The 25,649-nt window shown below is 45.3% G+C and overlaps 1 protein-coding gene across 1 annotated transcript in view; it reads right to left on the bottom strand.

Annotated features, from left to right (window-relative positions):
* PAXBP1 (PAX3 and PAX7 binding protein 1) overlaps window positions 1-6,386 on the bottom strand; it is a 336,981-nt gene extending 330,595 nt beyond the window's left edge. Inside the window, exon 1 of the mRNA XM_069204024.1 lies at window positions 5,910-6,386. Within this exon, the coding sequence (XP_069060125.1) occupies window positions 5,910-6,366 (457 nt within the window). The 5' untranslated portion in view covers window positions 6,367-6,386. The remainder of the gene's footprint in view (window positions 1-5,909) is intronic.
* Window positions 6,387-25,649: the final 19,263 nt, after the last annotated feature.

Below are 25,649 nucleotides of genomic sequence, written 5' to 3'. Positions count from 1 at the left end.
TACTTTTAAAGTTCATATCTCCAGTTCCCCTTATTGGATTTTTGTCACGTTGTTTATTAAACTGTACTTTATTTTTCTAATTCAGGTTGGGATTTTTATTGCTTCATATATTTACTTTTTTACTGTTATGGTACTGCACAAGTATTTCACACATTGCCCTAGGTTAAGCCTATCTGTTTGTGCCAAAGCTATCAGGAGGGGTAGCACACTGTTAAACCTGACAGTCTTAAGGCTGTCTTCCGTCACACTTTTTGCCTGATTGCCTCATATTTGTCTTGATTCTTTTTGTTGGCCGTAGGTCTGAGCACTTTACATCTGACCATGCTAAAGTGCATGTGCTTCTGTCCTAAACACAGTACCATTGGTGCAGACACAACTGCCATACTTAAATTTACTTTTAAGTTTACTGCAAAGTGGTATACCATATACCCAGGGCCTGTAACTTAAATGCTACTAATGGGTCTGTAGCACTGATTGTTTCACCCACTTAACTAGCCCTTTAAACATGTCTCAGGCCTGCCATTGTATATAGCCTGTGTGCGCAGCGTGACTGCCACTTTGACTTGGCATTTAAAACCCCTTGCGAGTTCGAAAGTCCCCTTTTATTACTTATAAGTCACCCTAAAGGAAGGCCATAGGACATGGCGCTGTGTAATTAAAAAGGTAGGACATGCATTTTTTAAGTTTTGCGTGTCCTGGTAGTGAAAAACTCCCAAATCCGTTTTTCACTACTGTGAGGCCAACTCCTCTCGTAGGCTAGCATTGGGAATTCCTTAATACACTTTTAAGCTGTAATTCCAGATTAGAAAGGGGTAGCAGCATCATGTTTCATATATCTGGAATGGTAATGATAAAGCCTCTTTACTGGTAAAGTTGGATTTAACAATACTATTTTAGAAATGCCACTTTTAGAAAGTGGACATTTCTCTGCTCTTACAGCTCTATGTGCATGCAGCCTGTCTACAAAACACATCTGGGGTAGATGACAGCTACACTTTGTGCATTCTCTCGAGACAGCCACAAACACAGGATGGTTAGGTGTGTGAGTGCTCATCTGCATTCTGATGGTTCTTGCGGGTGGGAGGAGATGACACCTAATATGCAGTGCCTGTCCCCACACAAAGGACGGATTACTCCCTACAGATAGTCTGGAGCCAGGGCTGAATAAGAAAAGATACTTATGGAAGCCACCCCCATTTCAAAGGCACATTTGGGTAGAAGTACTGGGGTTCTAATTCCATCAAATCAGACAGTTCTGGACTTACAACTGTTGCTAGAGATTTGATTCCCAGTTTTATATAATGTTTGAATGCCCTGGGGCCTCATGGCACTGCTACTGATTGCAAGGATTATGTGCTTAGCTGACAATGATCTGAGTGTCTGGGATGGAGCATACCACACAAATCTATCCTGGAAATAGCCTGTACCAATGTTATGGAGAGACTTGAACGCAATACAAAGAGACTTAAACTGTAATTTCTTGGCCACTGAGAGCCAGTGCAGTTTAGACAGTGCAAGCGACACAAATTCATATTTAGGTATGCGCAACAAAAGCCATACCCCCACATTCTGGAGTCTATTTAGGAGTGTTTTTGCATGCTGAGATAAAGGGCATTACAGTAATCCAACATGAATAGTGTAAGAGTGGTAATCACAGTTTTCTAAAGAACCAGTGGAATAAAAGCAATGGATACTCTGATGGTGGATCAAATTTTTTTTTTTAATAAAGACAAAATTGAAGCCTTCTTCTAGTCATGAGGAAAGTAACCAAAATTGATTAGATCATTAAAAATCAAAGTCAGTTGTTTTGTCAAGATATCTGGGACTAAGGTCCTAATTACAACCGCAGCAGAGGGGATTACTCTGTCACAAAAGTGATAGATATCGCGCCCACCGTATTACAAGGTCCATTTGTAATGGAGTAATCCCCTCCGCCAAGGTCGTAATCTGGCAGTACGTGTGCAATTGGGAGGGGGACAGGGGTCTAGCTGCCATCCCGGTTTTGTCAATTTTAACAGGCTACAGACCTGCCCGGTATAAGCGGTGTGAACTTGTTAAATATAGCCACTGGAAATTGCAGGTTGCTATTCAACAACGATTCTGATGCTGGCTGACAATTAGAATCAAAAGTGTCAAATACTTCCTCTACTTTTGGTTGGAAGAATTTGGCCAGCGTATTACAGAACACCTGACTACAGTGTTCATGTTTATGCGCCGGCAGAGACTCAAAGATATTTAAATTTCTACCTCTACTCATGTGCAAGGTTCACTGGAAGTAGACCCAGATACTTGAATCACGGAAACCAACACATCTCCTGTATCCGTTTAGCATAATTGCGGCATCGGACCGAAAAGCAGAACTGCCGAATCAACCCAATTGCAGGAGTAGAATTGGCACATTGCTCTTCCTTGAGAGCTCAACGCATTGGAACTATGATTTGCCGTAGCAGCCTACAGAGACCGACACACCCCTCTACCCAGTGTAGAAACCCAGTGCACCGCACTTTGGAACTAACGCATTGCGGCCACAGAGCTGGTCTTCAGAACTGGTGCATCATTGTGTGGGACAGATTGACACATCGCCATCCCCGTGAGGACCTGTATTGGCGCATCGCACCATGCATCTCGCTGCTGCGACCAGGAAAGGTACTTAGTTTACCGGGGCCTATGTGGGCCCTGTAGCTGGCCTGCGCTTCATCTAGGTCGGCCAAAATTTTGACTTTGCCCCTGTTCAGCACAACCTAAAGTAAACTCTAAAGCACCATGTGCTTCTAACTGCTAGAACTCTTTTATTCTTCTGAAATTCATAACTCAATTTCTATTTATGAGATTTTTGTCATTTTGCTCTTAGGTTATTAAATAATTGTATATTTTTCTAAACCCACATAGTCTTTTTGTAGTGTTTTCATTGTGGTACTGGGTGTGTGCGCACATACTTTACACATTGCCTTTATAGATAAGTCTGACTTATCTGTGCCAAGCCATCAGAAGGTGAGCACAGAGTAGAGTGGTGGTCACTACTTGGACTGGGTGCATACCCCTGCCAACTAGAGACCCCATTTCTAACACACACCCTCCAATTTCGGACAGTACTTGCCTAATGCAGCACTCAATTACTTAGCTGGTAGCTGTCATTGGCTCTGTGGCGATTCGGATTACAAATCACATTGTGTAGTTGGGAAGGCGTGGGTTACTGTGTTACCATCACATGCCTATCCTCACATCCTGTAATGTGGGAAATGGCTAGCAACATTCTACTCTAAGCTGCATGAATGTCTAGAGTGTAGTGAGTTATTTCTGAGTGGGGATTCAGGTCTTGATACCATCTGCCTAACCAGTGAGAACAACAGCGATTTTATGCAGGGGTAACGAGTACACACAACGCAACCTGTATTCTTACATTACTGTACAAACATTATGTTAAGCCACTTGCACAATTACGTATGTCAATGCAGATCTGCCAAATAAGTTCGCTCGGACTAATGCCGCACTACATAAATAACTCATCAACGAAAAACTACAGGTAAAACACAGCTGAGCAATAAATTGCCTTAATCCCTCAGCTACACCAAGCAATACACAACCAGGTTACAGCAACTGCTCGTTTTAAAACCAGGTACCAAAAATCTGGTTATAAGTATTTTCCTTCTAGGTTACACTCCCACATAGCTCTCCGATGGTAGTGAGAGAGTGTAGTTTATATATTCTATATTAACATGAAACGTTTATGAATCTTAATGTGTGATAATGCCGCAGAGAAACTGTAGTAATGTATTTTTTTTTAAACGTGCACTTGAAATGTGACCACGGGGAGTGGCCACCAATGTATACGTGGACTAATAAAATTACTAATGTTTATGAATTATTGTAGTTTAATAAGTTTTATTCTAATTATTAATGATTATGTTATTAAAGTCTGTTATTAAACCTTGTAGGCCTTAAGTTAGTATGAGCCAAAGCTTAGCTGCCTGGCTCTCATATTAAATGTATTTTTCCTAACTTGCAGTGTGCTGACTCGCAAAAGGACATGACTTCTTGTTTTCTTCAAACTAGAAGCGGAATGTAACCATAGTAGATCAGTTCTCATGAAATTCATATTGCTTGTAGAAATGTTTAGCCAAAATGCAACAGTGTAGATTAGTATAATGTACAAGGTCGTTCAAACCGGTGAAGACAATGGAGCTACTGACCAAAAGATGTGCAAAGAATTACAGAAGGATGAAATCATACCGGACGTGCTACCTCTGAAGACGTCAATCATATGGACCAATAAAATATCTGTGAATTAATGTGGGGTGAAAGATTAATGACATAACCTGTTTTCTAATTGGCTAAAGATAGTGGGATATAACATTGGACTAATTAAGTTTTAGGGGAATGTACAACGAAAAAAGGGATAAAAAAAACCCTGACACAGGGAATCAGGAGAAGAGTTAGGGAATGCTATTGATTTTATCCAGAAACTTTGTCACTCTGTTTAGTGACTTTGTTGATTTTACTTAGAACCATCCTTGTCCTTAGTCTACCCTTTACACTTTGCCTCCTTATGAGGCAAGTGCCCCTTTTTGCCCCAGAGCTGAGTTTTGACTGATGTCCTGAAGACGAAGACTGAACCTGAGTGCGGACCTAAATCTTGGAGGGTAACAATGACAATTAAATTGTGATTTGTCTGTTTTCTTTTCCTTTCTAGATACCAACTGCTTACTTTTGACAGGGACCATAGTTGGATGTTTTCCAAATCTGGGTCCTAAATTGTTTTGCATGAAGCCCAACATGCTAATCAGAGGTTAGGATAGGGGGTTTATTATACCGACGCAAATAGACAAATGACAAAATCTATGCTTTGTTGGACTGATGCGTTGATGACACTCTGCTAAAGTTGATCTATGTTGACGCTGTGTTATGTTCTAATAATTGCGTTCCGTGCGTGGTTGAAGTCTTATTCAAGTTACCAAATTATGACAATGTTATTGAGTGTTTTTGTTTTGAGATTAACACATGCTTTTAGTATTGTAATCAATAGGGAATAAACATAAAATTTTACTAAACTGGTATGGTTATTTATGACTGCAAGGTCATGGTAGCGTCTTGAGTTGATTAATGACTGACTAAAGTCAAATGCATTGTGGTAATAAATATTGATTACATTATTGACGTATTGATTGACATATTGATTAGCTATCTCGTCCTAAGGTGTCTCTCAACTGGGTCAAAAGATTCATTGGCCTAAAACGAGCCCTAATAAGTTACCATAGAGCAGAGGTCTTCAAACTGGGGGGCGGGCCCCACTTTGGGGACCTCAAGTGATCCCAGGGGGGGGGGCGCCAAACTCTGGCCAAAAGAAATATTATACAGAAAACATGCCTTTGTTTTAAGCAGAAGCATGTTATTGCAGTATTAAAAAGGTAACAGTACTTAACTGCAATGTTTAAATAGGTTTAAACCTATTTTTACATTGCCATCTTTCTAAAATAATTTTAAAAAATTCTGAGGGGGGGCCCAATGATGTTTACTTTTCAACTGGGGGGGCGCGGCATTAAAAAGTTTGAAGACCACTGCCATAGAGGGACGGGTTAACAGTAGTTCACCTAAGGTGACCAACTAACACTCGAGGAATACATTTAAACACACGCTTTACACTACTACCCCTTCGGCTCGTTTCGTCTTCAATAGGGACAAAGGGCGTCCTTTCAACGCACCCCACGTTTACGACCTCGCCACTCAACTAACATGTACCCCTATCATTGTAAATGCGTCCATCCGACTAACCTCAACGACTCCCCACGAAACAACCTCAATTTCGGGCCCCCAACTCTCCTTCCCAAACTTACCTCAGCCTCCCCTAAATGATCACTCTGCCTCGCCTTCCTGATCTAGCCTTTCCCACAGAGACATAACCTCCGCCTTACCTTCCACCTCGTCCTGGAAGCTGAGAGGGGCACTCTTGGCCTGCGCGCTCTCCTCGCGGGCTTTCTTGCGCACCTTGGGCCGGGACGGTGCCTGAGGCAGGCCGTTGTTGGCCTGTGAATGCATAAGTGAAGAGGCTTCGAAGGCGGTGTATCCAGGCTCCGAGCCGGAGATGACCATCCAGGCGCCGAGCGCAGGTTCCTGGGCCAAGCCGTAGGACTGGTATACCACGGGGGACTCGGGGATCGGTTCATCCTCCTCTTCTCTCTCCTTCTCCTCTGACTCAGAATCGTTCCTCTTGCGTAGATTCGCTCGACGGACCTTGCGAAACATGGCGATTCGAAAAACGTCCAGCAGCCAGCAACCAGGACCAACGCACGAACTAGACCACTGCAGCAGCTCCGGTACAACCACCAAGTCCGAGCCCACCGGAAGACCGCCGTCAGAAACTGGAACCATAGAGTAGCTTCACCATCAGCGCCTCCAGCAAGAACTACAGCGCCCCCTGCCGAGCCCACCAGGAGCAACAGGCTCCAGGCCTCAGAATTGAAGCACGACGACGCCAAAGCTACGCCAATCTTCTCTAGTTGAGACTGGAGAACGTGGTTACGTTCTGGTGCGTTGTCGTCAGATCAGAGCGCCGCGCTGTCTGTGAGGAAATCTGGTTTCCAAGCGTTGACCAACACAAAATAGAGAAACGGGTTGTACGAAACAAACTGTAGTTGTGACGTTCGCCGAACTTTGCAACTGTGGTGTATGCAGAAATATTTGCTGGTTTTCTTGAAGCTGTGATTGGAGCGTCAAATAATAGTGTCCGCTATATTCATTACTTTTACCTGACGCCTATTTAAGTATTCATTACCTCTAAGTTCCTCGTCCTTACGACGTGATACGGCGTCACCTCATGTAATGACTTTGACGAGATGGACTGAGGGTAATGAAGGTGGTAACGCGTCCTTTTATGTTAATTTATTACACATTAGGACTCGTTTTAGGCCAATGAATCTTGTGCCCCAGTTGAGACACTGTAGGACCAGATAGCTAATCAATATGTCAAGCAATATATCAATAATGTCATCAATATTTATCAAAACAATGCACTTCACTTTGGTCAAAGACATTAATCAAAATTGACGACCCAACCATGACCTTTTAGCCATGAATAACCACACCTTTAATAGAATTTTATGAATTTTATTCCCTATTAGTTACAATATACGAGCAAAAGAGTTAATCTCAATACCAAGAAGCATAATAGCAAAGTCACAATGTGGCAACTGTGATAAGATTTAATTAACGCGAAAATCACAAATATTAGAACATAACACGGGGTAAACATAGATCAAGATAACAGAGTGCTAAACACACGTTAGTTCAACATAGCATAATGTCAGTCGTTTGTCTATTTGCGTCAGATTTGATGAACCCCTGTCCTAAGCACTGATTAGCATCCGCATGTTGGGCTTCATGCAAAAGATTTAGAACACCCATTTGGAAAAAACATCTAGCTATGGTCTCTGTCAAAATGAGCAGTTGGTACCTAGAAAGGAAAAGCAGACAAATTACAAATGCATTCTCATAATTACCCTCCGGAGATTTGGTCAGCACACAGGATCAGTCTTCGTCTTCAGGACATCAGTCAAAACGCCATCAGTCTAAACTCATCTAAAGGGCATAGGGGACACTTCCCTCGTAAGGAGGAGAAGTGTAAAATGGTCAGTCTATGGGTGAGGATGGTTTTAATAAGTCTCAAAGTCACCAAACAGAGTGACAGAGTTTCTGGATAAAATCAATAGCATTCCCTACCTAGTTCTAATGACCCCTCTGTGACATGGGTTTTTATCCCTTTTTAGTAGTACATTACCCCAAAAATCTATTGGACATTTACTATACCCCACTATCTTTAACCTATCAAATTTAGCATTATGTAATCCCAATTGTCACCCCACATTAATTCATAGCACTTTGATTGGTCTTCATAATTGACGTCTTCGGAGATGGCACGTCCGGTGTTACTTCACTCTTTGGCACGTCTTTTGGGTCAGCAGATCCATTGCCCATCGGTCTAAGTGACCTTGTACATTGCATTAATCTACATTTGTTTCAGTTTGTACATAACTCTTAAACCAAGGCACCGATTATGCGCTTGGGAACGGAATTAACATAGATACATTCGTCTTCCAAGTTGAAGAAAAAGAACATTTGCAGGGTCATGGCCCTTTGCGAGTCAGCACACTGGAAAAACTGAGAAAATGCATTTAATATGAGAGCTGGGCAGCTAAAACACAGCTCACGCTAGCTTAAGGCCTTTAAAGATTTTCAATATAAATGTAGTAAACTACATGTTAATATAAACTTAATTGATCGTAACATAAACATTTTGCTCATCATTATTAGTTTGCGTATACATTGGTGGCCATTTACCGTGGTCACAATTCAGGTGCACGTTTAAGCAAATTGTTATCATTATTATTATTATTCTATGCAGCATCATCACACATTGATATAAACATTTCATTTTAGTATATATTATTTTAGACTGCGCTTTCTCAGTCCCTCCTCTGATGACGCTCGTCATCACACAAACCTTTCCCTTTTTAACCTTTCATTTTAATTTTTCACTTTACGCATAAAGCGCATTTCAACATCTTGTCCCTTATGCGAACTCTCCCAAATTTTATTGAACATTTTCTCTCTTTCACTTTCTTCATTTCTTCTGTTTTTTTTGGTCCAATTTCTCTTAATTTTATCATTAATCTTACATGCTCCCCATAATCCTAATAGACAAGCCAGAACAATTAATAGACCCACTAGTATTTTTGCAGGTACCCCATTCCAAATGTTGGTAAACCAGCTCCCTACTCTGGCAATTCCTTTTTCAAATTTCTCCCAAACTCCAGGTTCTTTCAAAATCTTCAAATCTGCACTATCTCTAGTTACGTTAGTAAGCATACCTCTAATCTTTTTACTATTGTCTGGAATGAACAAGCAACAATGGCGCTCGTTCAACATCTTGCAGACCCCTCAACTCTTTGCTAAAAGAATGTCTAAAGCAAGCCTATTTTGAAGAGTCCTAGCTCTTTCTGCAGCAAGTTCAGTATCCATCAGGAGCTTAGCCCCTGTAAAATTTGTCAGCATGTTATCCACAATAGTAGACAACTTTTGAATCTTCACAGAATTCAAGATAACCCCTACTGAAGGGATTATAGCTCCAAATATATCACCAATGACAGCAGCCACTGATTCTCATTTTTGTCTAGCATGTTGTAATTCAGACGTTTTAGGTATTTGCTTTAAGTCATCAATCTGGTAAATCTTTGGGAAAACGATTCCCAAATAACATGTCCCATACCATTCCCTAGGGAGACGGTAATAAGCATTAAGTCCACAGATGTAATAGATCCCAGGGATCGCTGGATCCTGTCCATTCAACATAAATGTCCACTTACTCTGAAACAAAAACACATGTCTACATTCACTCGTTCCCACAAACAAATTGTCCTGCTCAGATTTTGGCCTATATATACAAAGCCTACCTACATGTAATGCATCTATAGCTAGTTTGCCTTGTGTTTTGATTGCAGTGTAAGCATAATCATTTGCATATGTGCGTTTCTCTAACCCTCTTTCTAATCTTTCTTTCAATGCTTTGCGTCTATTATCAGTGTGATCTAAAAAGCTTTTCTCTATAGGTGACAGTAAGCAGGTCAGATTATTGCGATGTGCATAAGCAGTTCCAAATGTAAGTATCGGCTTAAAGAATCCTCTAACTATTTTTATATCATGTTCCTAAGCTAGCTTGTTCAGGAATTCAATCACAGGTACAAAGGAAAACACAACATCCAGATTTGAATAAAAGTATTGCACATGCTCTTGATTATAGAATCTTGTTAGTAGCAAACTACAACTAATCCCATACGTTAGGGGGAGGCTATGATAGGTGACCCCTTCTTGCACAGATGAAGGAATCTTGGTACACACATAACAGTCTTTCGCATCCATGGTCTCTACATACTCATTCAGTAAGCGATAGAATACATTAGTAGAAAGTTCCCCCTTCGAATTAGTTCCCTCATGCAAGTGTCTTGCATCCTGCTCAAACCTTTCCCACGGTGTTAGTGTTGTAGTTTCAGGTTTTGAAGTAGCGTTAATAGTCTGTTTCTCCAACCACGGCATTCCCACAATCACTCCCACAATTATTATTGCACACACAATACCTATTATAAGGCTTAACCAACCACACACCTTACTTCCCTTGTTACTACTTCTATTATAAGTCATGTCTGTATAAAATCAGATAGCGGAATAACAATCAACTTGAGGATGATTTAGAACTTTTTTTCTCTTGCTCTCTGCATGTATTTACAGCGTTTTCACTCGCTCCAGGACCCCTTTTGTCAAATCAGGTTAGCAGCTTGTCGTAATCGGGTTTCTCAAAGTCGAATCCGGTTCTAAAGTCACATCCTGTAATTTATAAGTCTCTTTCCTCAGTTTTCAATTTCGATTTTTTCACAAAGTCTTTCCTTTGAATTAGTTCAGGTACCGTAGTATTGGCCTGGCACTTCTCGATCAAAACAGAATGCTAGGAATTCTTGTTGCCATTCAGATGTTGTAGCATATGCCCATTGAGGACCTGTATATCTTCTGTTTGCGACTCTCTTTCTTTTTAACCTTCGTTCACATTGCTGTTCTCCTTCATTTAGGTCTTCCACTCGGGATGTATCCGTTTCCTCTATTATTGTTTCATCTGGTATGCTTCTTATCCTTAAAAGTGATTTCTCTAGCCAGTTATCACCTTTATGTGTCTTCTTCCGATATGTCTTTTCAGGACGTTGGACAGCACCCTCCTCTTGTGATATGGTGTTTTCACTTGATGGACCTGAGACTGGCTCAGGGGATGCTAGTACACTCTGATCTCTTTCTATTATTTCTCCTTCTTCTTCTTCTTGATCTGTAATGGGTTCAAGTTCTAACCTGTATCCGTCTACTTCTGGGAGAACCTCTCCTTGACTTAGTTCTCCTGCCGTCTCTACTGAGATAGGCACTCTGTCAACTCTCTCGGACTCATTCACTGTTTGAGGGACGAGGCTGTTCTCAGTGGACTCTCCTGCAGTCTCAGTTCTTTCTTGGCTGTTTTCTGGCCCTGAGACTTCTGTTCCTGGAACTGTTGTGCCGGAAACTTCAAGTTCCTCGTCAGTTGGACACGTTACCTTCTTTGTGTGACTGGCATGTATCCAATTTGGAACACCTGCACATTTCACGGCAGTGGTTGTTGTCAAGATTACTTGATACGGCCCTTTCCACCGTGGCTCCAAACACGACTTTCTTACATGCTTCTTGACAACCACCCAGTCACCGGCTTTTAGGGTGTGACCTGGATCCCCAATCGGTGGCAATGTGTTAGCCTCTACCTGGTGAGAGAAAGAGCGAACCACATCAGCTAAACCTTTGCAGTAGTCCAACACCATATCATCTGTGATATTCACTAGAACATTTGCAGGCACTGCTGGCAACCTCATAGCTCTGCCCATGAGAATCTCATGGGGGGACAGTCCTGTTTTCTTACCAGGGGTGTTCCTCATTGACATCAGCACTGAGGGTAATGCATCTGGCCATTTCATATTTGTAGCTGCGCACATCTTTGCCATTCTTGATTTCAGAGTACCATTCCTTTGCTCTACTAGTCCTGATGCTTCAGGGCGGTAGCTACAATGCAGCTTTTTTTCGAAGTCTAGTGCGCACACAGGAGTTTAATTACCTCATTGTCGAAGTGTCTGCCCCTATCTGATTCTATAGAGACCGGAAACCCAAACCTTGGTATTAGTTCCCTAAGCAGCATCTTTGCAACTGTGAGACTGTCATTTCTACGTGTGGGGTAGGCTTCAATCCAGTGACTGAAAACACACACAATTACCAACACGTATTGCAATCCTCCACAAACAGGCATCTCAATGAAGTCCATTTGCATTTTGCTGAAAGGATCACCAGCTCTCCCAATGTGGCTCAAAGTTACCACAGTCCCTTTTCCAGCATTCATCTGTTGACAGATGATGCACCTGTGACAGGTAAACTCTGCGGCATGTCTGAACTTCGAGTTGAACCAATCAATTTTAAATGACCTGATCATTGCATCTCTCCCAAGGTGGGCCTATCCATGATGTAGCCTGGCAAACTGGGACAAAAGGCTGTTTGGCAAGACTAATTTCCTCTCTTCTAAAACCCACAAATCATCAGCCCTCTGTACACATTGCATTCTTTGCCAGGAACGTTTTTCCTCTTTGCTAGCACAACTCTATAATGTTTTTAACTCATCTAGGGTATCAACCACCCTTAATGCAAGGTTCAGGCATGTGTCATTTTCAGTTTGCGGTAACAATTCCCACTGTTCCTTGAACGATATACAGTTCAGTGCGCAAAACCTTGCGACTTGATCTGCATAACCGTTTCCCATGGACACAAAATCTTGTGACTTAACGTGAGCATTGCATTTCACCGCGGCAATCTCAAGAGGTAACTGAATTGCATGTAACAAATCCTTTATTTGTTCACCATTTTTCACAGGAGAACCAGAAGAGGTCATGAAACCTCTCTGCGACCATAGTTGGCCGAAATCATGTACAATTCCGAATCCATATCTGCTATCAGTATAGATAGTGACTCTCAGATTCACAGCTGCGTGGCATGCCTTAGTAAGGTGTAGGAAGTTGGCTCTGTATGTGCTATTTCAAAGTAAGGAATAGCATGCACAGAGTCCAAGGGTTCCCCTTAGAGGTAAAATAGTGGTAAAAATAGATAATACTAATGCTCTATTTTGTGGTAGTGTGGTCGAGCAGTAGGCTTATCCAAGGAGTAGTGTTAAGCATTTGTTGTACATACACATAGACAATAAATGAGGTACACACACTCAGAGACAAATCCAGCCAATAGGTTTTTATGTAGAAAAATATATTTTCTTAGTTTATTTTAAGAACCACAGGTTCAAATTCTACATGTAATATCTCATTCGAAAGGTATTGCAGGTAAGTACTTTAGGAACTTCAAATCATCAAAATTGCATGTATACTTTTCAAGTTATTGACAAATAGCTGTTTTAAAAGTGGACACTTAGTGCAATTTTCACAGTTCCTAGGGGAGGTAAGTTTTTGTTAGTTTTACCAGGTAAGTAAGACACTTACAGGGTTCAGTTCTTGGTCCAAGGTAGCCCACCGTTGGGGGTTCAGAGCAACCCCAAAGTCACCACACCAGCAGCTCAGGGCCGGTCAGGTGCAGAGTTCAAAGTGGTGCCCAAAACACATAGGCTAGAATGGAGAGAAGGGGGTGCCCCGGTTCCGGTCTGCTTGCAGGTAAGTACCCGCGTCTTCGGAGGGCAGACCAGGGGGGTTTTGTAGGGCACCGGGGGGGACACAAGTCCACACAGAAATTTCACCCTCAGCAGCGCGGGGGCGGCCGGGTGCAGTGTAGGAACAGGCGTCGGGTTCGCAATGTTAGTCTATGAGAGATCTCGGGATCTCTTCAGCGCTGCAGGCAGGCAAGGGGGGGATTCCTCGGGGAAACCTCCACTTGGGCAAGGGAGAGGGACTCCTGGGGGTCACTTCTCCAGTGAAAGTCCGGTCCTTCAGGTCCTGGGGGCTGCGGGTGCAGGGTCTCTCCCAGGCGTCGGGACTTTGGATTCAAAGAGTCGCGGTCAGGGGAAGCCTCGGGATTCCCTCTGCAGGCGGCGCTGTGGGGGCTCAGGGGGGACAGGTTTTGGTACTCACAGTATCAGAGTAGTCCTGGGGTCCCTCCTGAGGTGTCGGATCTCCACCAGCCGAGTCGGGGTCGCCGGGTGCAGTGTTGCAAGTCTCACGCTTCTTGCGGGGAGCTTGCAGGGTTCTTTAAAGCTGCTGGAAACAAAGTTGCAGCTTTTCTTGGAGCAGGTCCGCTGTCCTCGGGAGTTTCTTGTCTTTTCGAAGCAGGGGCAGTCCTCAGAGGATGTCGAGGTCGCTGGTCCCTTTGGAAGGCGTCGCTGGAGCAGGATCTTTGGAAGGCAGGAGACAGGCCGGTGAGTTTCTGGAGCCAAGGCAGTTGTCGTCTTCTGGTCTTCCGCTGCAGGGGTTTTCAGCTGGGCAGTCCTTCTTCTTGTAGTTGCAGGAATCTAATTTTCTAGGGTTCAGGGTAGCCCTTAAATACTAAATTTAAGGGCGGGTTTAGGTCTGGGGGGTTAGTAGCCAATGGCTACTAGCCCTGAGGGTGGGTACACCCTCTTTGTGCCTCCTCCCAAGGGGAGGGGGTCACAATCCTAACCCTATTGGGGGAATCCTCCATCTGCAAGATGGAGGATTTCTAAAAGTTAGAGTCACTTCAGCTCAGGACACCTTAGGGGCTGTCCTGACTGGCCAGTGACTCCTCCTTGTTTTTCTCATTATTTTCTCCGGCCTTGCCGCCAAAAGTGGGGCCTGGCCGGAGGGGGCGGGCAACTCCACTAGCTGGAGTGTCCTGCTGGGTTGGCACAAAGGAGGTGAGCCTTTGAGGCTCACCGCCAGGTGTGACAATTCCTGCCTGGGGGAGGTGTTAGCATCTCCACCCAGTGCAGGCTTTGTTACTGGCCTCAGAGTGACAAAGGCACTCTCCCCATGGGGCCAGCAACATGTCTCGGTTTGTGGCAGGCTGCTAAAACTAGTCAGCCTACACAGATAGTCGGTTAAGTTTCAGGGGGCACCTCTAAGGTGCCCTCTGTGGTGTATTTTACAATAAAATGTACACTGGCATCAGTGTGCATTTATTGTGCTGAGAAGTTTGATACCAAACTTCCCAGTTTTCAGTGTAGCCATTATGGTGCTGTGGAGTTCGTGTTTGACAGACTCCCAGACCATATACTCTTATGGCTACCCTGCACTTACAATGTCTAAGGTTTTGTTTAGACACTGTAGGGGTACCATGCTCATGCACTGGTACCCTCACCTATGGTATAGTGCACCCTGCCTTAGGGCTGTAAGGCCTGCTAGAGGGGTGTCTTACCTATACTGCATAGGCAGTGAGAGGCTGGCATGGCACCCTGAGGGGAGTGCCATGTCGACTTACTCATTTTGTTCTCACTAGCACACACAGGCTTGTAAGCAGTGTGTCTGTGCTGAGTGAGGGGTCTCTAGGGTGGCATAAGACATGCTGCAGCCCTTAGAGACCTTCCTTGGCATCAGGGCCCTTGGTACTAGAAGTACCAGTTACAAGGGACTTATCTGAATGCCAGGGTGTGCCAATTGTGGATACAATGGTACATTTTAGGTGAAGGAACACTGGTGCTGGGGCCTGGTTAGCAGGGTCCCAGCACTCTTCTCAGTCAAGTCAGCATCAGTATCAGGCAAAAAGTGGGGGGTAACTGCAACAGGGAGCCATTTCTTTACACAAGCCCCCCCCAGCCCACAGGCCAGGAGACTCAGCCCAAGCTGGGAGAGTCTTCCTAGTCTGTCAGGCGAGGAAGAGTAGGAGAAATAGGCTGGTTAGTTGCAGGGCCTACTCTGCCTTACATCCTTCTGTTCAGGTCATTCCCTTTGGGGAACTGACCTACTTCCACAGTGATAGGACCTAGTCTGAATTGCCTCTTGTCTGCCTCTTCAATGTCTCCACCCATTCTTTCTATTTTGGTCTTAGAGGTATCCACCTCTGCTAACCTTATCTTGGCCAGGGTTACCCCTAGCTTACCCAGAGAGGTTACCCAGAGCTGGAGTAACCCCACCATGACCAATAGGGTCAGGGGGCCTAACTTGCTATTTGGCATGGGGTCAGACCACCATGCTAAGGATAGTGCAGCCATAAAGGCTAACACCCAGCAGAGGCCACTGACAGCTGTCAGTGCCCAGAACCACACCTTTAGCTCTTCACCTAAAAGGGAAGGGGCTAAGTTACAGGCTTCTTTGGGTTCAGGTTGCCTGTCTGCTGTATTAGAGTGGGGGGTTACCACATCTTGTAGTAAACACCCTTCTTCCACTCTTTCTTCTGTTAGCTGAGGAGCCACCCACTCAGGTTTAACAGTTGCCTGACTAGCCAGGACTTCTTGTGGGTCAGGTTGGACTTTATCAGGGCCATTTTTGGAGTTCTCCCCTACTGGAGCAAAATCTCCTTGGCTTGCTGTAACCTTGGCTAAAGGTTGTCCACCCTTCCTACTCTGTTTTCTTTTCTTCTTCTTCTGGGGCCTGCTTGTATTTACTGCAGAGGCAGGACTTCCAGAATCCTTGGGAGAGGACTGGCACTGGACCAGTTTCTCTCTTGGGCTCTGACTAACCTCTGGGTAGTCATTTCCAAGGAGACAATCAAGGGGGAGGTCTGTACTGACTACTACCCTTCTCCAGCTAAGAGTGCCACCCACTTCTATGGGCACTAAAGCCACAGGCCTCTTAGTGACCCTGTCTAGGCTAACTCTTACCCTGGCAGTCTCACCTGGGATGTACTGGTTTGAGAGCACCAGCCTGTCATGCACAATAGTGTGACTGGCACAAGTGTCTCTCAGGGCAGTGGTTGGGATTCCATTCACCAGTAGGTGGTGGAAGTGTCTGCTTCCCTCTGGAATCTCCAACTCACCTGTTGGGCCCTGTTTCCAGTTGAAGGCTATGAAGACCTCCTCATCTGAGGAGTCATCTCCCATGGCTACACTGGTTACCCCTGGAATTTTGTTCTGGGGTTTGTTTTTGGGACAAGAAGTGTCCTTGGTGTGGTGCCCAGACTGTTTACAGTTGTGGCACCATGCCTTAGTGGCATCCCAGTTCTTACCCTGGTACCCACCTTTGTTTTGGGTTGTGTCTTGGGGCCCACCCACCTGTTCTGGTTTTTGGGGGCCTACAGAGGACTCTTTTTCTTTGTTTCTAGTGTCACCCACTTTCTCCTGGGGAGTTTTTGTAACCCCTTTCTTTTGGTCACCCCCAGTGGAAGTTTTGGTTACCCTAGTCTTGACCCAGTGGTCTGCCTTCTTTCCCAATTCTTGGGGAGAAATTGGACCTAGGTCTACCAGATACTGATGCAACTTTTCATTGAAGCAGTTACTTAAAATGTGTTCTTTCATAAACAAATTATAAAGCCCAACATAGTCACACACTTCATTTCCAGTTAACCAACCATCTAGTGTTTTTACTGAGTAGTCTACAAAATCAACCCAGGTCTGGCTCGAGGATTTTTGAGCCCCCCTGAATCTAATTCTATACTCCTCAGTGGAGAATCCAAAGCCCTCAATCAGGGTACCCTTCATGAGGTCATAAGATTCTGCATCTTTTCCAGAGAGTGTGAGGAGTCTATCCCTACACTTTCCAGTGAACATTTCCCAAAGGAGAGCACCCCAGTGAGATCTGTTTACTTTTCTGGTTACACAAGCCCTCTCAAAAGCTGTGAACCATTTGGTGATGTCATCACCATCTTCATATTTTGTTACAATCCCTTTGGGGATTTTTAGGATGTCAGGAGAATCTCTGACCCTATTTAAGTTGCTGCCACCATCGATGGGACCTAGGCCCATCTCTTTTCTTTCCCTTTCTATGGCTAGGAGCTGCTTTTCCAAAGCCAATCTTTTGACCATCCTGGCTAACAGGGGGTCATCTTCACTGGAGTTATCCTCAGTGATTTCAGAGGTGTTGGTCTCTCCTGTGAGGGAACCAGCATCTCTGACTATTATTTTTGGAGTCAGGGTTTGAGGGACCCTGTTCTCCCTAGATAGGACTGGTAGGGGGGAATTTTCCTCCAAGTCACTATCCTCTTCCTCTGAGTTGCCACCCTCAGAGGGGTTGGCCTTTTCAAACTCTGCCAAAAGCTCCTGGAGCTGTATTTTGGTAGGTTTGGGGCCCATTGTTATTTTCTTTATTTTACAGAGTGACCTTAGCTCCCTCATCTTAAGATGGAGGTAAGGTGTGGTGTTGAGTTCCACCACAGTCACATCTGTGCTAGACATTTTGCTTCTAAAAGTTGGAATACTTTTTAAGAATCTACAACTAGTTCTAGGTTCTAATTCAAACTTTTAACAAACTTTTAAACTCTAAAAGAAATGCTAACAGGGACTAACACAAGGCCCTAGCAGGACTTTAAAGAATTTAGAAAACTTTTCAAATTGCAAAAATCAATTTCTAATGACAATTTTGGAATTTGTCGTGTGATCAGGTATTGGCTGAGTAGTCCAGCAAATGCAAAGTCTTGTACCCCACCGCTGATCCACCAATGTAGGAAGTTGGCTCTGTATGTGCTATTTCAAAGTAAGGAATAGCATGCACAGAGTCCAAGGGTTCCCCTTAGAGGTAAAATAGTGGTAAAAATAGATAATACTAATGCTCTATTTTGTGGTAGTGTGGTCGAGCAGTAGGCTTATCCAAGGAGTAGTGTTAAGCATTTGTTGTACATACACATAGACAATAAATGAGGTACACACACTCAGAGACAAATCCAGCCAATAGGTTTTTATGTAGAAAAATATCTTTTCTTAGTTTATTTTAAGAACCACAGGTTCAAATTCTACATGTAATATCTCATTCGAAAGGTATTGCAGGTAAGTACTTTAGGAACTTCAAATCATCAAAATTGCATGTATACTTTTCAAGTTATTGACAAATAGCTGTTTTAAAAGTGGACACTTAGTGCAATTTTCACAGTTCCTAGGGGAGGTAAGTTTTTGTTAGTTTTACCAGGTAAGTAAGACACTTACAGGGTTCAGTTCTTGGTCCAAGGTAGCCCACCGTTGGGGGTTCAGAGCAACCCCAAAGTCACCACACCAGCAGCTCAGGGCCGGTCAGGTGCAGAGTTCAAAGTGGTGCCCAAAACTCATAGGCTAGAATGGAGAGAAGGGGGTGCCCCGGTTCCGGTCTGCTTGCAGGTAAGTACCCGCGTCTTCGGAGGGCAGACCAGGGGGGTTTTGTAGGGCACCGGGGGGGACACAAGTCCACACAGAAATTTCACCCTCAGCAGCGCGGGGGCGGCCGGGTGCAGTGTAGGAACAGGCGTCGGGTTCGCAATGTTAGTCTATGAGAGATCTCGGGATCTCTTCAGCGCTGCAGGCAGGCAAGGGGGGGATTCCTCGGGGAAACCTCCACTTGGGCAAGGGAGAGGGACTCCTGGGGGTCACTTCTCCAGTGAAAGTCCGGTCCTTCAGGTCCTGGGGGCTGCGGGTGCAGGGTCTCTCCCAGGCGTCGGGACTTTGGATTCAAAGAGTCGCGGTCAGGGGAAGCCTCGGGATTCCCTCTGCAGGCGGCGCTGTGGGGGCTCAGGGGGGACAGGTTTTGGTACTCACAGTATCAGAGTAGTCCTGGGGTCCCTCCTGAGGTGTCGGATCTCCACCAGCCGAGTCGGGGTCGCCGGGTGCAGTGTTGCAAGTCTCACGCTTCTTGCGGGGAGCTTGCAGGGTTCTTTAAAGCTGCTGGAAACAAAGTTGCAGCTTTTCTTGGAGCAGGTCCGCTGTCCTCGGGAGTTTCTTGTCTTTTCGAAGCAGGGGCAGTCCTCAGAGGATGTCGAGGTCGCTGGTCCCTTTGGAAGGCGTCGCTGGAGCAGGATCTTTGGAAGGCAGGAGACAGGCCGGTGAGTTTCTGGAGCCAAGGCAGTTGTCGTCTTCTGGTCTTCCGCTGCAGGGGTTTTCAGCTGGGCAGTCCTTCTTCTTGTAGTTGCAGGAATCTAATTTTCTAGGGTTCAGGGTAGCCCTTAAATACTAAATTTAAGGGCGGGTTTAGGTCTGGGGGGTTAGTAGCCAATGGCTACTAGCCCTGAGGGTGGGTACACCCTCTTTGTGCCTCCTCCCAAGGGGAGGGGGTCACAATCCTAACCCTATTGGGGGAATCCTCCATCTGCAAGATGGAGGATTTCTAAAAGTTAGAGTCACTTCAGCTCAGGACACCTTAGGGGCTGTCCTGACTGGCCAGTGACTCCTCCTTGTTTTTCTCATTATTTTCTCCGGCCTTGCCGCCAAAAGTGGGGCCTGGCCGGAGGGGGCGGGCAACTCCACTAGCTGGAGTGTCCTGCTGGGTTGGCACAAAGGAGGTGAGCCTTTGAGGCTCACCGCCAGGTGTGACAATTCCTGCCTGGGGGAGGTGTTAGCATCTCCACCCAGTGCAGGCTTTGTTACTGGCCTCAGAGTGACAAAGGCACTCTCCCCATGGGGCCAGCAACATGTCTCGGTTTGTGGCAGGCTGCTAAAACTAGTCAGCCTACACAGATAGTCGGTTAAGTTTCAGGGGGCACCTCTAAGGTGCCCTCTGTGGTGTATTTTACAATAAAATGTACACTGGCATCAGTGTGCATTTATTGTGCTGAGAAGTTTGATACCAAACTTCCCAGTTTTCAGTGTAGCCATTATGGTGCTGTGGAGTTCGTGTTTGACAGACTCCCAGACCATATACTCTTATGGCTACCCTGCACTTACAATGTCTAAGGTTTTGTTTAGACACTGTAGGGGTACCATGCTCATGCACTGGTACCCTCACCTATGGTATAGTGCACCCTGCCTTAGGGCTGTAAGGCCTGCTAGAGGGGTGTCTTACCTATACTGCATAGGCAGTGAGAGGCTGGCATGGCACCCTGAGGGGAGTGCCATGTCGACTTACTCATTTTGTTCTCACTAGCACACACAGGCTTGTAAGCAGTGTGTCTGTGCTGAGTGAGGGGTCTCTAGGGTGGCATAAGACATGCTGCAGCCCTTAGAGACCTTCCTTGGCATCAGGGCCCTTGGTACTAGAAGTACCAGTTACAAGGGACTTATCTGAATGCCAGGGTGTGCCAATTGTGGATACAATGGTACATTTTAGGTGAAGGAACACTGGTGCTGGGGCCTGGTTAGCAGGGTCCCAGCACTCTTCTCAGTCAAGTCAGCATCAGTATCAGGCAAAAAGTGGGGGGTAACTGCAACAGGGAGCCATTTCTTTACATAAGGGCAATTAATTCTGCCACTTGTGCGGAAAACACTTTCTCGAGCCAGGAAGCTTCAATGATACCAGCTATGGTACATATAGCGTAACCAGCCCTCAGTGTTCAGACGGAATCTCTTAAACAGGACCCATTGACAAACATGACACAATCATTTTCTTTCAGCTGTGTGTCTTGAATATCTGGTCGTGGCTTGGAACATAATTCCGTTACCTCAAGACAATCATGCTCAAATTCTTCCTCATTGTTAATTTCAGTATTCTCAGCAGGAAGTAAAGTTTCCGGGTTCAATACAGTACATCGTTTTAGCGAAACATTTGGTGACCCCAGTATGATTGTCTCATATTTAGTAAGACAAGCATTTGTCATGTGCTGAGTTTTGGTTCGAGTCAACAAAATTTCAACTGAATGCGGAACCATTACTGTTAGGGGGTATCCCATGACTATGCCTTCACACTGCGTAAGGCTCTAACCTACTGCTGCAACTGCGCGCGAACAACCTGGTAAGGCAGCTGCGACGGGGTCCAAGGTAGCTGAAAAATATGCAACAGGACGATTTGCACTTCCATGGACCTGTGTCAAGACAGACAAAGAACAAGCATCATGTTCATGACAAAACAGTAGAAAAGGCTTTGTATAATCAGGCATACCTAGTGCTGGTGCCCTGCACATGCACTCTCTCAATTCCATAAACGACTCAAGCTCTTCTTTGGACAAAGCTATGGTATATGGCTCATCCTTGATCTCTTTGTCTGTCAATTTTATCAAGGGTTTTGAGATGATTGAGAAGTTAGGTATCCATTGGCGACAGTAGCCCACCATACCCAGAAACATTCTGACATCCCTTTTTGTTGTTGGAGGGTTCATTTGCAGAATGGCTGTTATTCTTTCTTTCGATATTCTCCTGGACCCTCTTTCAATTAGATGCCCTAGGCATTTCATCTCTTTCTGACAGTATTGCAGCTTCTTGGGTGACACCTTGTGTCCGTTCTTTCCCAAATGATTCAGTAAGGCAATGGTATCATATTTACAGTTATCCCTTGTTTTGGATGCAATCAGCAAATCATCGATGTACTGCACTAGAGTCGAGTTAAAAGGCAGTACTAAGGATTCCAAATCCTTTTTCAATATCTGATTGAAAATGGACGGTGATTCATAAAACCCTTGAGGAATTCTGCACCAACTGTACACTTTATCCAGGAATTTAAAACTGAACAAAAATTGGCTGTCCTCGTGAAGAGGTATCGAAAATAAAGCTTGTGACAGGTCTATAACGGTGAACCACTCAGCATCACATGGAACCTGAAACATGATCACTGCTGGATTGGGCACTATGGGGCAACATTTTACCACAATCTCATTTATTTTTCTCAAATCCTGCACAATTCGGTCTTTCGCACAGGGCTATTTCAAACCCATTATTGGAGAATTACATGGACTGCTCAAAACTTCCTTCAGGACTCCCTGTCTCAGAAAATCTGCAATTATTTGTGACACTTCAATAAGAACATCTTGTGCCATATGATATTGTGGCACACTGGGGAAACACTGCATTTGGCTTCACTTGTACTTTAACTGGTTCCACGCCTTTTATTAGTCCCACTTCCTTTCCTGTCAGATCCCACACTCTCCCTGTCACGGTTCCCTGTAACTCAACAGGTAGATCAATCATCGTAAGCATCGGAAACAAGGTAATTAAAGGATAATCCTCATTTGCCGTCCCTGTCTCTTCTTCTGAGAACTGACCTTCGTCTCCTTCATCGTCACTATTTGTCTGTACTTCAATTCCATCATTGGAACAGGTAATCGAACATTTTGTCTTGCACAGTAAGTCCCTTCCCAGTAAGGATACTGGACTTGAATCACAGACTACAAACCTATGTAGCCCCTGGAAGTTGCCGATCTCAACCTGTACTGGATCTGTAAATGAGTTTGTCAGATACTGGTTTGCTACTCCGACCACCCTTATGGTACGTCCTGAAAGTGGTAGTTTTAGAACCTCCGCACTTCTGACTGTAGTGTGTGTAGCTCCGGTATCGACCAGGAATGAAACTCTGTAACCCATTACCTTCCCTTCTACATAGGGACCCCTCTGATCTACCTCTAGGGATGCTGCAAGTCTACATTCTTCGCTATTTGAGCTGTCATCTGACCACTCTCCATTCATGCAATTTTCACCTCGTAATGGGAATTGCTGTACTGTGTTATTTTGACTCATTACCTGACCTGTGACCTGTTGAGGAAGCATCACCTGCTGTTGTCCCATCGGAGCCATTGGTAATTGCATTTGCTGTCTAGGTGCCATGGGAACCTGCTGTTGTACTTGTTGCATTTGTACTGGCTGAGTCCACGGCATTTGCATCTGCTGCATGGGCTGTACCCCTTGCATCTGTACCAGGTTATTTAGAAAATTCGGGTTTTGATGTCTCGTTTTTGGACCTCTTACATTTTGCAATGTACCGACATTAGTGCTTTGCTGAACAACACCATCATGCACCACATTCGGGCACTCCCGTTTCCAGTGCCCCACACCCCCGCACGCGTGACATGGTGACATCTTTTTCATCCCTTGAACGTCATTTTGAACCACAATGGTATTCAAGTCTGGACCGCGATTCACAAACCCTCGGCCTCGACCTCTCGGCTCCGCCTGAAACACACCATTCATTTGCGGATGCTGCTGTATCATCTGTTGGACTCCATTTCCCTGTATTCCTGCCTGTGCAGCCCTTATCTGCATCACCATCACCTTCTCTTTCAGCTTTTTCTGCTTCAGCTCAATCTCATCACTACAGTATTTCACATACTGCAATACCTCATCAATCGGCTTCGCTTGCCAACAAATCAAGTGATTCTTAATCATCTGGCTAACTTCTGGTCTCAGCCCTTCAACAAACTGAACACAAGGTGGTTCATGTCCTTCGGCTCAATAGTCTCAGTACCACTGTAGTGTTTGAATGCCTTTAACAACCTCTCATAGTAAGCATGTATTGATTCCTTAACCTCTTGTGAGGTCCGGTCAATCTTCTGCCAATCAGTCACCTTCGGCGACACCTTTTGTTTCAAAAACTCAATCACCTTGTGTAGGAAGTTGGCTCTGTATGTGCTATTTCAAAGTAAGGAATAGCATGCACAGAGTCCAAGGGTTCCCCTTAGAGGTAAAATAGTGGTAAAAAGAGATAATACTAATGCTCTATTTTGTGGTAGTGTGGTCGAGCAGTAGGCTTATCCAAGGAGTAGTGTTAAGCATTTGTTGTACATACACATAGACAATAAATGAGGTACACACACTCAGAGACAAATCCAGCCAATAGGTTTTGTTATAGAAAAATATATTTTCTTAGTTTATTTTAAGAACCACAGGTTCAAATTTAACATGTAATATCTTGTTTGAAAGGTATTGCAGGTAAGTACATTAGGAACCTTGAATCATTTCAATTGCATGTATACTTTTCAAGTTATTGACAAATAGCTACTTTAAAAGTGGACACTTAGTGCAATTTTCACAGTTCCTGGGGGAGGTAAGTTTTTGTTAGTTTTACCAGGTAAGTAAGACACTTACAGAGTTCAGTTCTTGGTCCAAGGTAGCCCACCGTTGGGGGTTCAGAGCAACCCCAAAGTCACCACACCAGCAGCTCAGGGCCGGTCAGGTGCAGAGTTCAAAGTGGTGCCCAAAACGCATAGGCTAGAATGGAGAGAAGGGGGTGCCCCGGTTCCGGTCTGCTTGCAGGTAAGTACCCGTGTCTTCGGAGGGCAGACCAGGGGGGTTTTGTAGGGCATCGGGGGGGACACAAGCCCACACAGAAATTTCACCCTCAGCGGCGCGGGGGCGGCCGGGTGCAGTGTAGAAACAAGCGTCGGGTTCGCAATGTTAGTCAATGAGAGATCAAGGGATCTCTTCAGCGCTGCAGGCAGGCAAGGGGGGGCTTCCTCGGGGAAACCTCCACTTGGGCAAGGGAGAGGGACTCCTGGGGGTCACTTCTGCAGTGAAAGTCCGGTCCTTCAGGTCCTGGGGGCTGCGGGTGCAGGGTCTTTTCCAGGCGTCGGGACTTAGGTTTCAGAGAGTCGCGGTCAGGGGAAGCCTCGGGATTCCCTCTGCAGGCGGCGCTGTGGGGGCTCAGGGGGGACAGGTTTTGGTACTCACAGTCGTAGAGTAGTCCGGGGGTCCTCCCTGAGGTGTTGGTTCTCCACCAGCCGAGTCGGGGTCGCCGGGTGCAGTGTTGCAAGTCTCACGCTTCTTGCGGGGAGATTGCAGGGTCTTTAAAGCTGCTCCTTGAAACAAAGTTGCAGTCTTTTTGGAGCAGGTCCGCTGTCCTCGGGAGTTTCTTGTCTTTTTCGAAGCAGGGCAGTCCTCAGAGGAGTCAGAGGTCGCTGGTCCCTTGGAAGGCGTCGCTGGAGCAGAGTTCTTTGGAAGGCAGGAGACAGGCCGGTGAGTTTCTGGAGCCAAGGCAGTTGTCGTCTTCTGGTCTTCCTCTGCAGGGGTTTTCAGCTAGGCAGTCCTTCTTCTTGTAGTTTGCAGGAATCTAATTTTCTAGGGTTCAGGGTAGCCCTTAAATACTAAATTTAAGGGCGTGTTTAGGTCTGGGGAGTTAGTAGCCAATGGCTACTAGCCCTGAGGGTGGGTACACCCTCTTTGTGCCTCCTCCCAAGGGGAGGGGGTCACAATCCTAACCCTATTGGGGGAATCCTCCATCTGCAAGATGGAGGATTTCTAAAAGTTAGAGTCACCTCAGCTCAGGACACCTTAGGGGCTGTCCTGACTGGCCAGTGACTCCTCCTTGTTATTCTCATTATTTTCTCCGGCCTTGCCGCCAAAAGTGGGGGCCGGGGCCGGAGGGGGCGGGCAACTCCACTAGCTGGAGTGTCCTGCGGTGCTGTGACAAAGG

Source organism: Pleurodeles waltl, chromosome 8, assembly GCF_031143425.1.
Source record: "Pleurodeles waltl isolate 20211129_DDA chromosome 8, aPleWal1.hap1.20221129, whole genome shotgun sequence".
Taxonomy (NCBI): Eukaryota; Metazoa; Chordata; class Amphibia; order Caudata; family Salamandridae; genus Pleurodeles; species Pleurodeles waltl.
The sequence above is the reverse complement of the archived record's forward strand: the minus strand, read 5'-3'. Positions and strand labels throughout refer to the sequence as shown.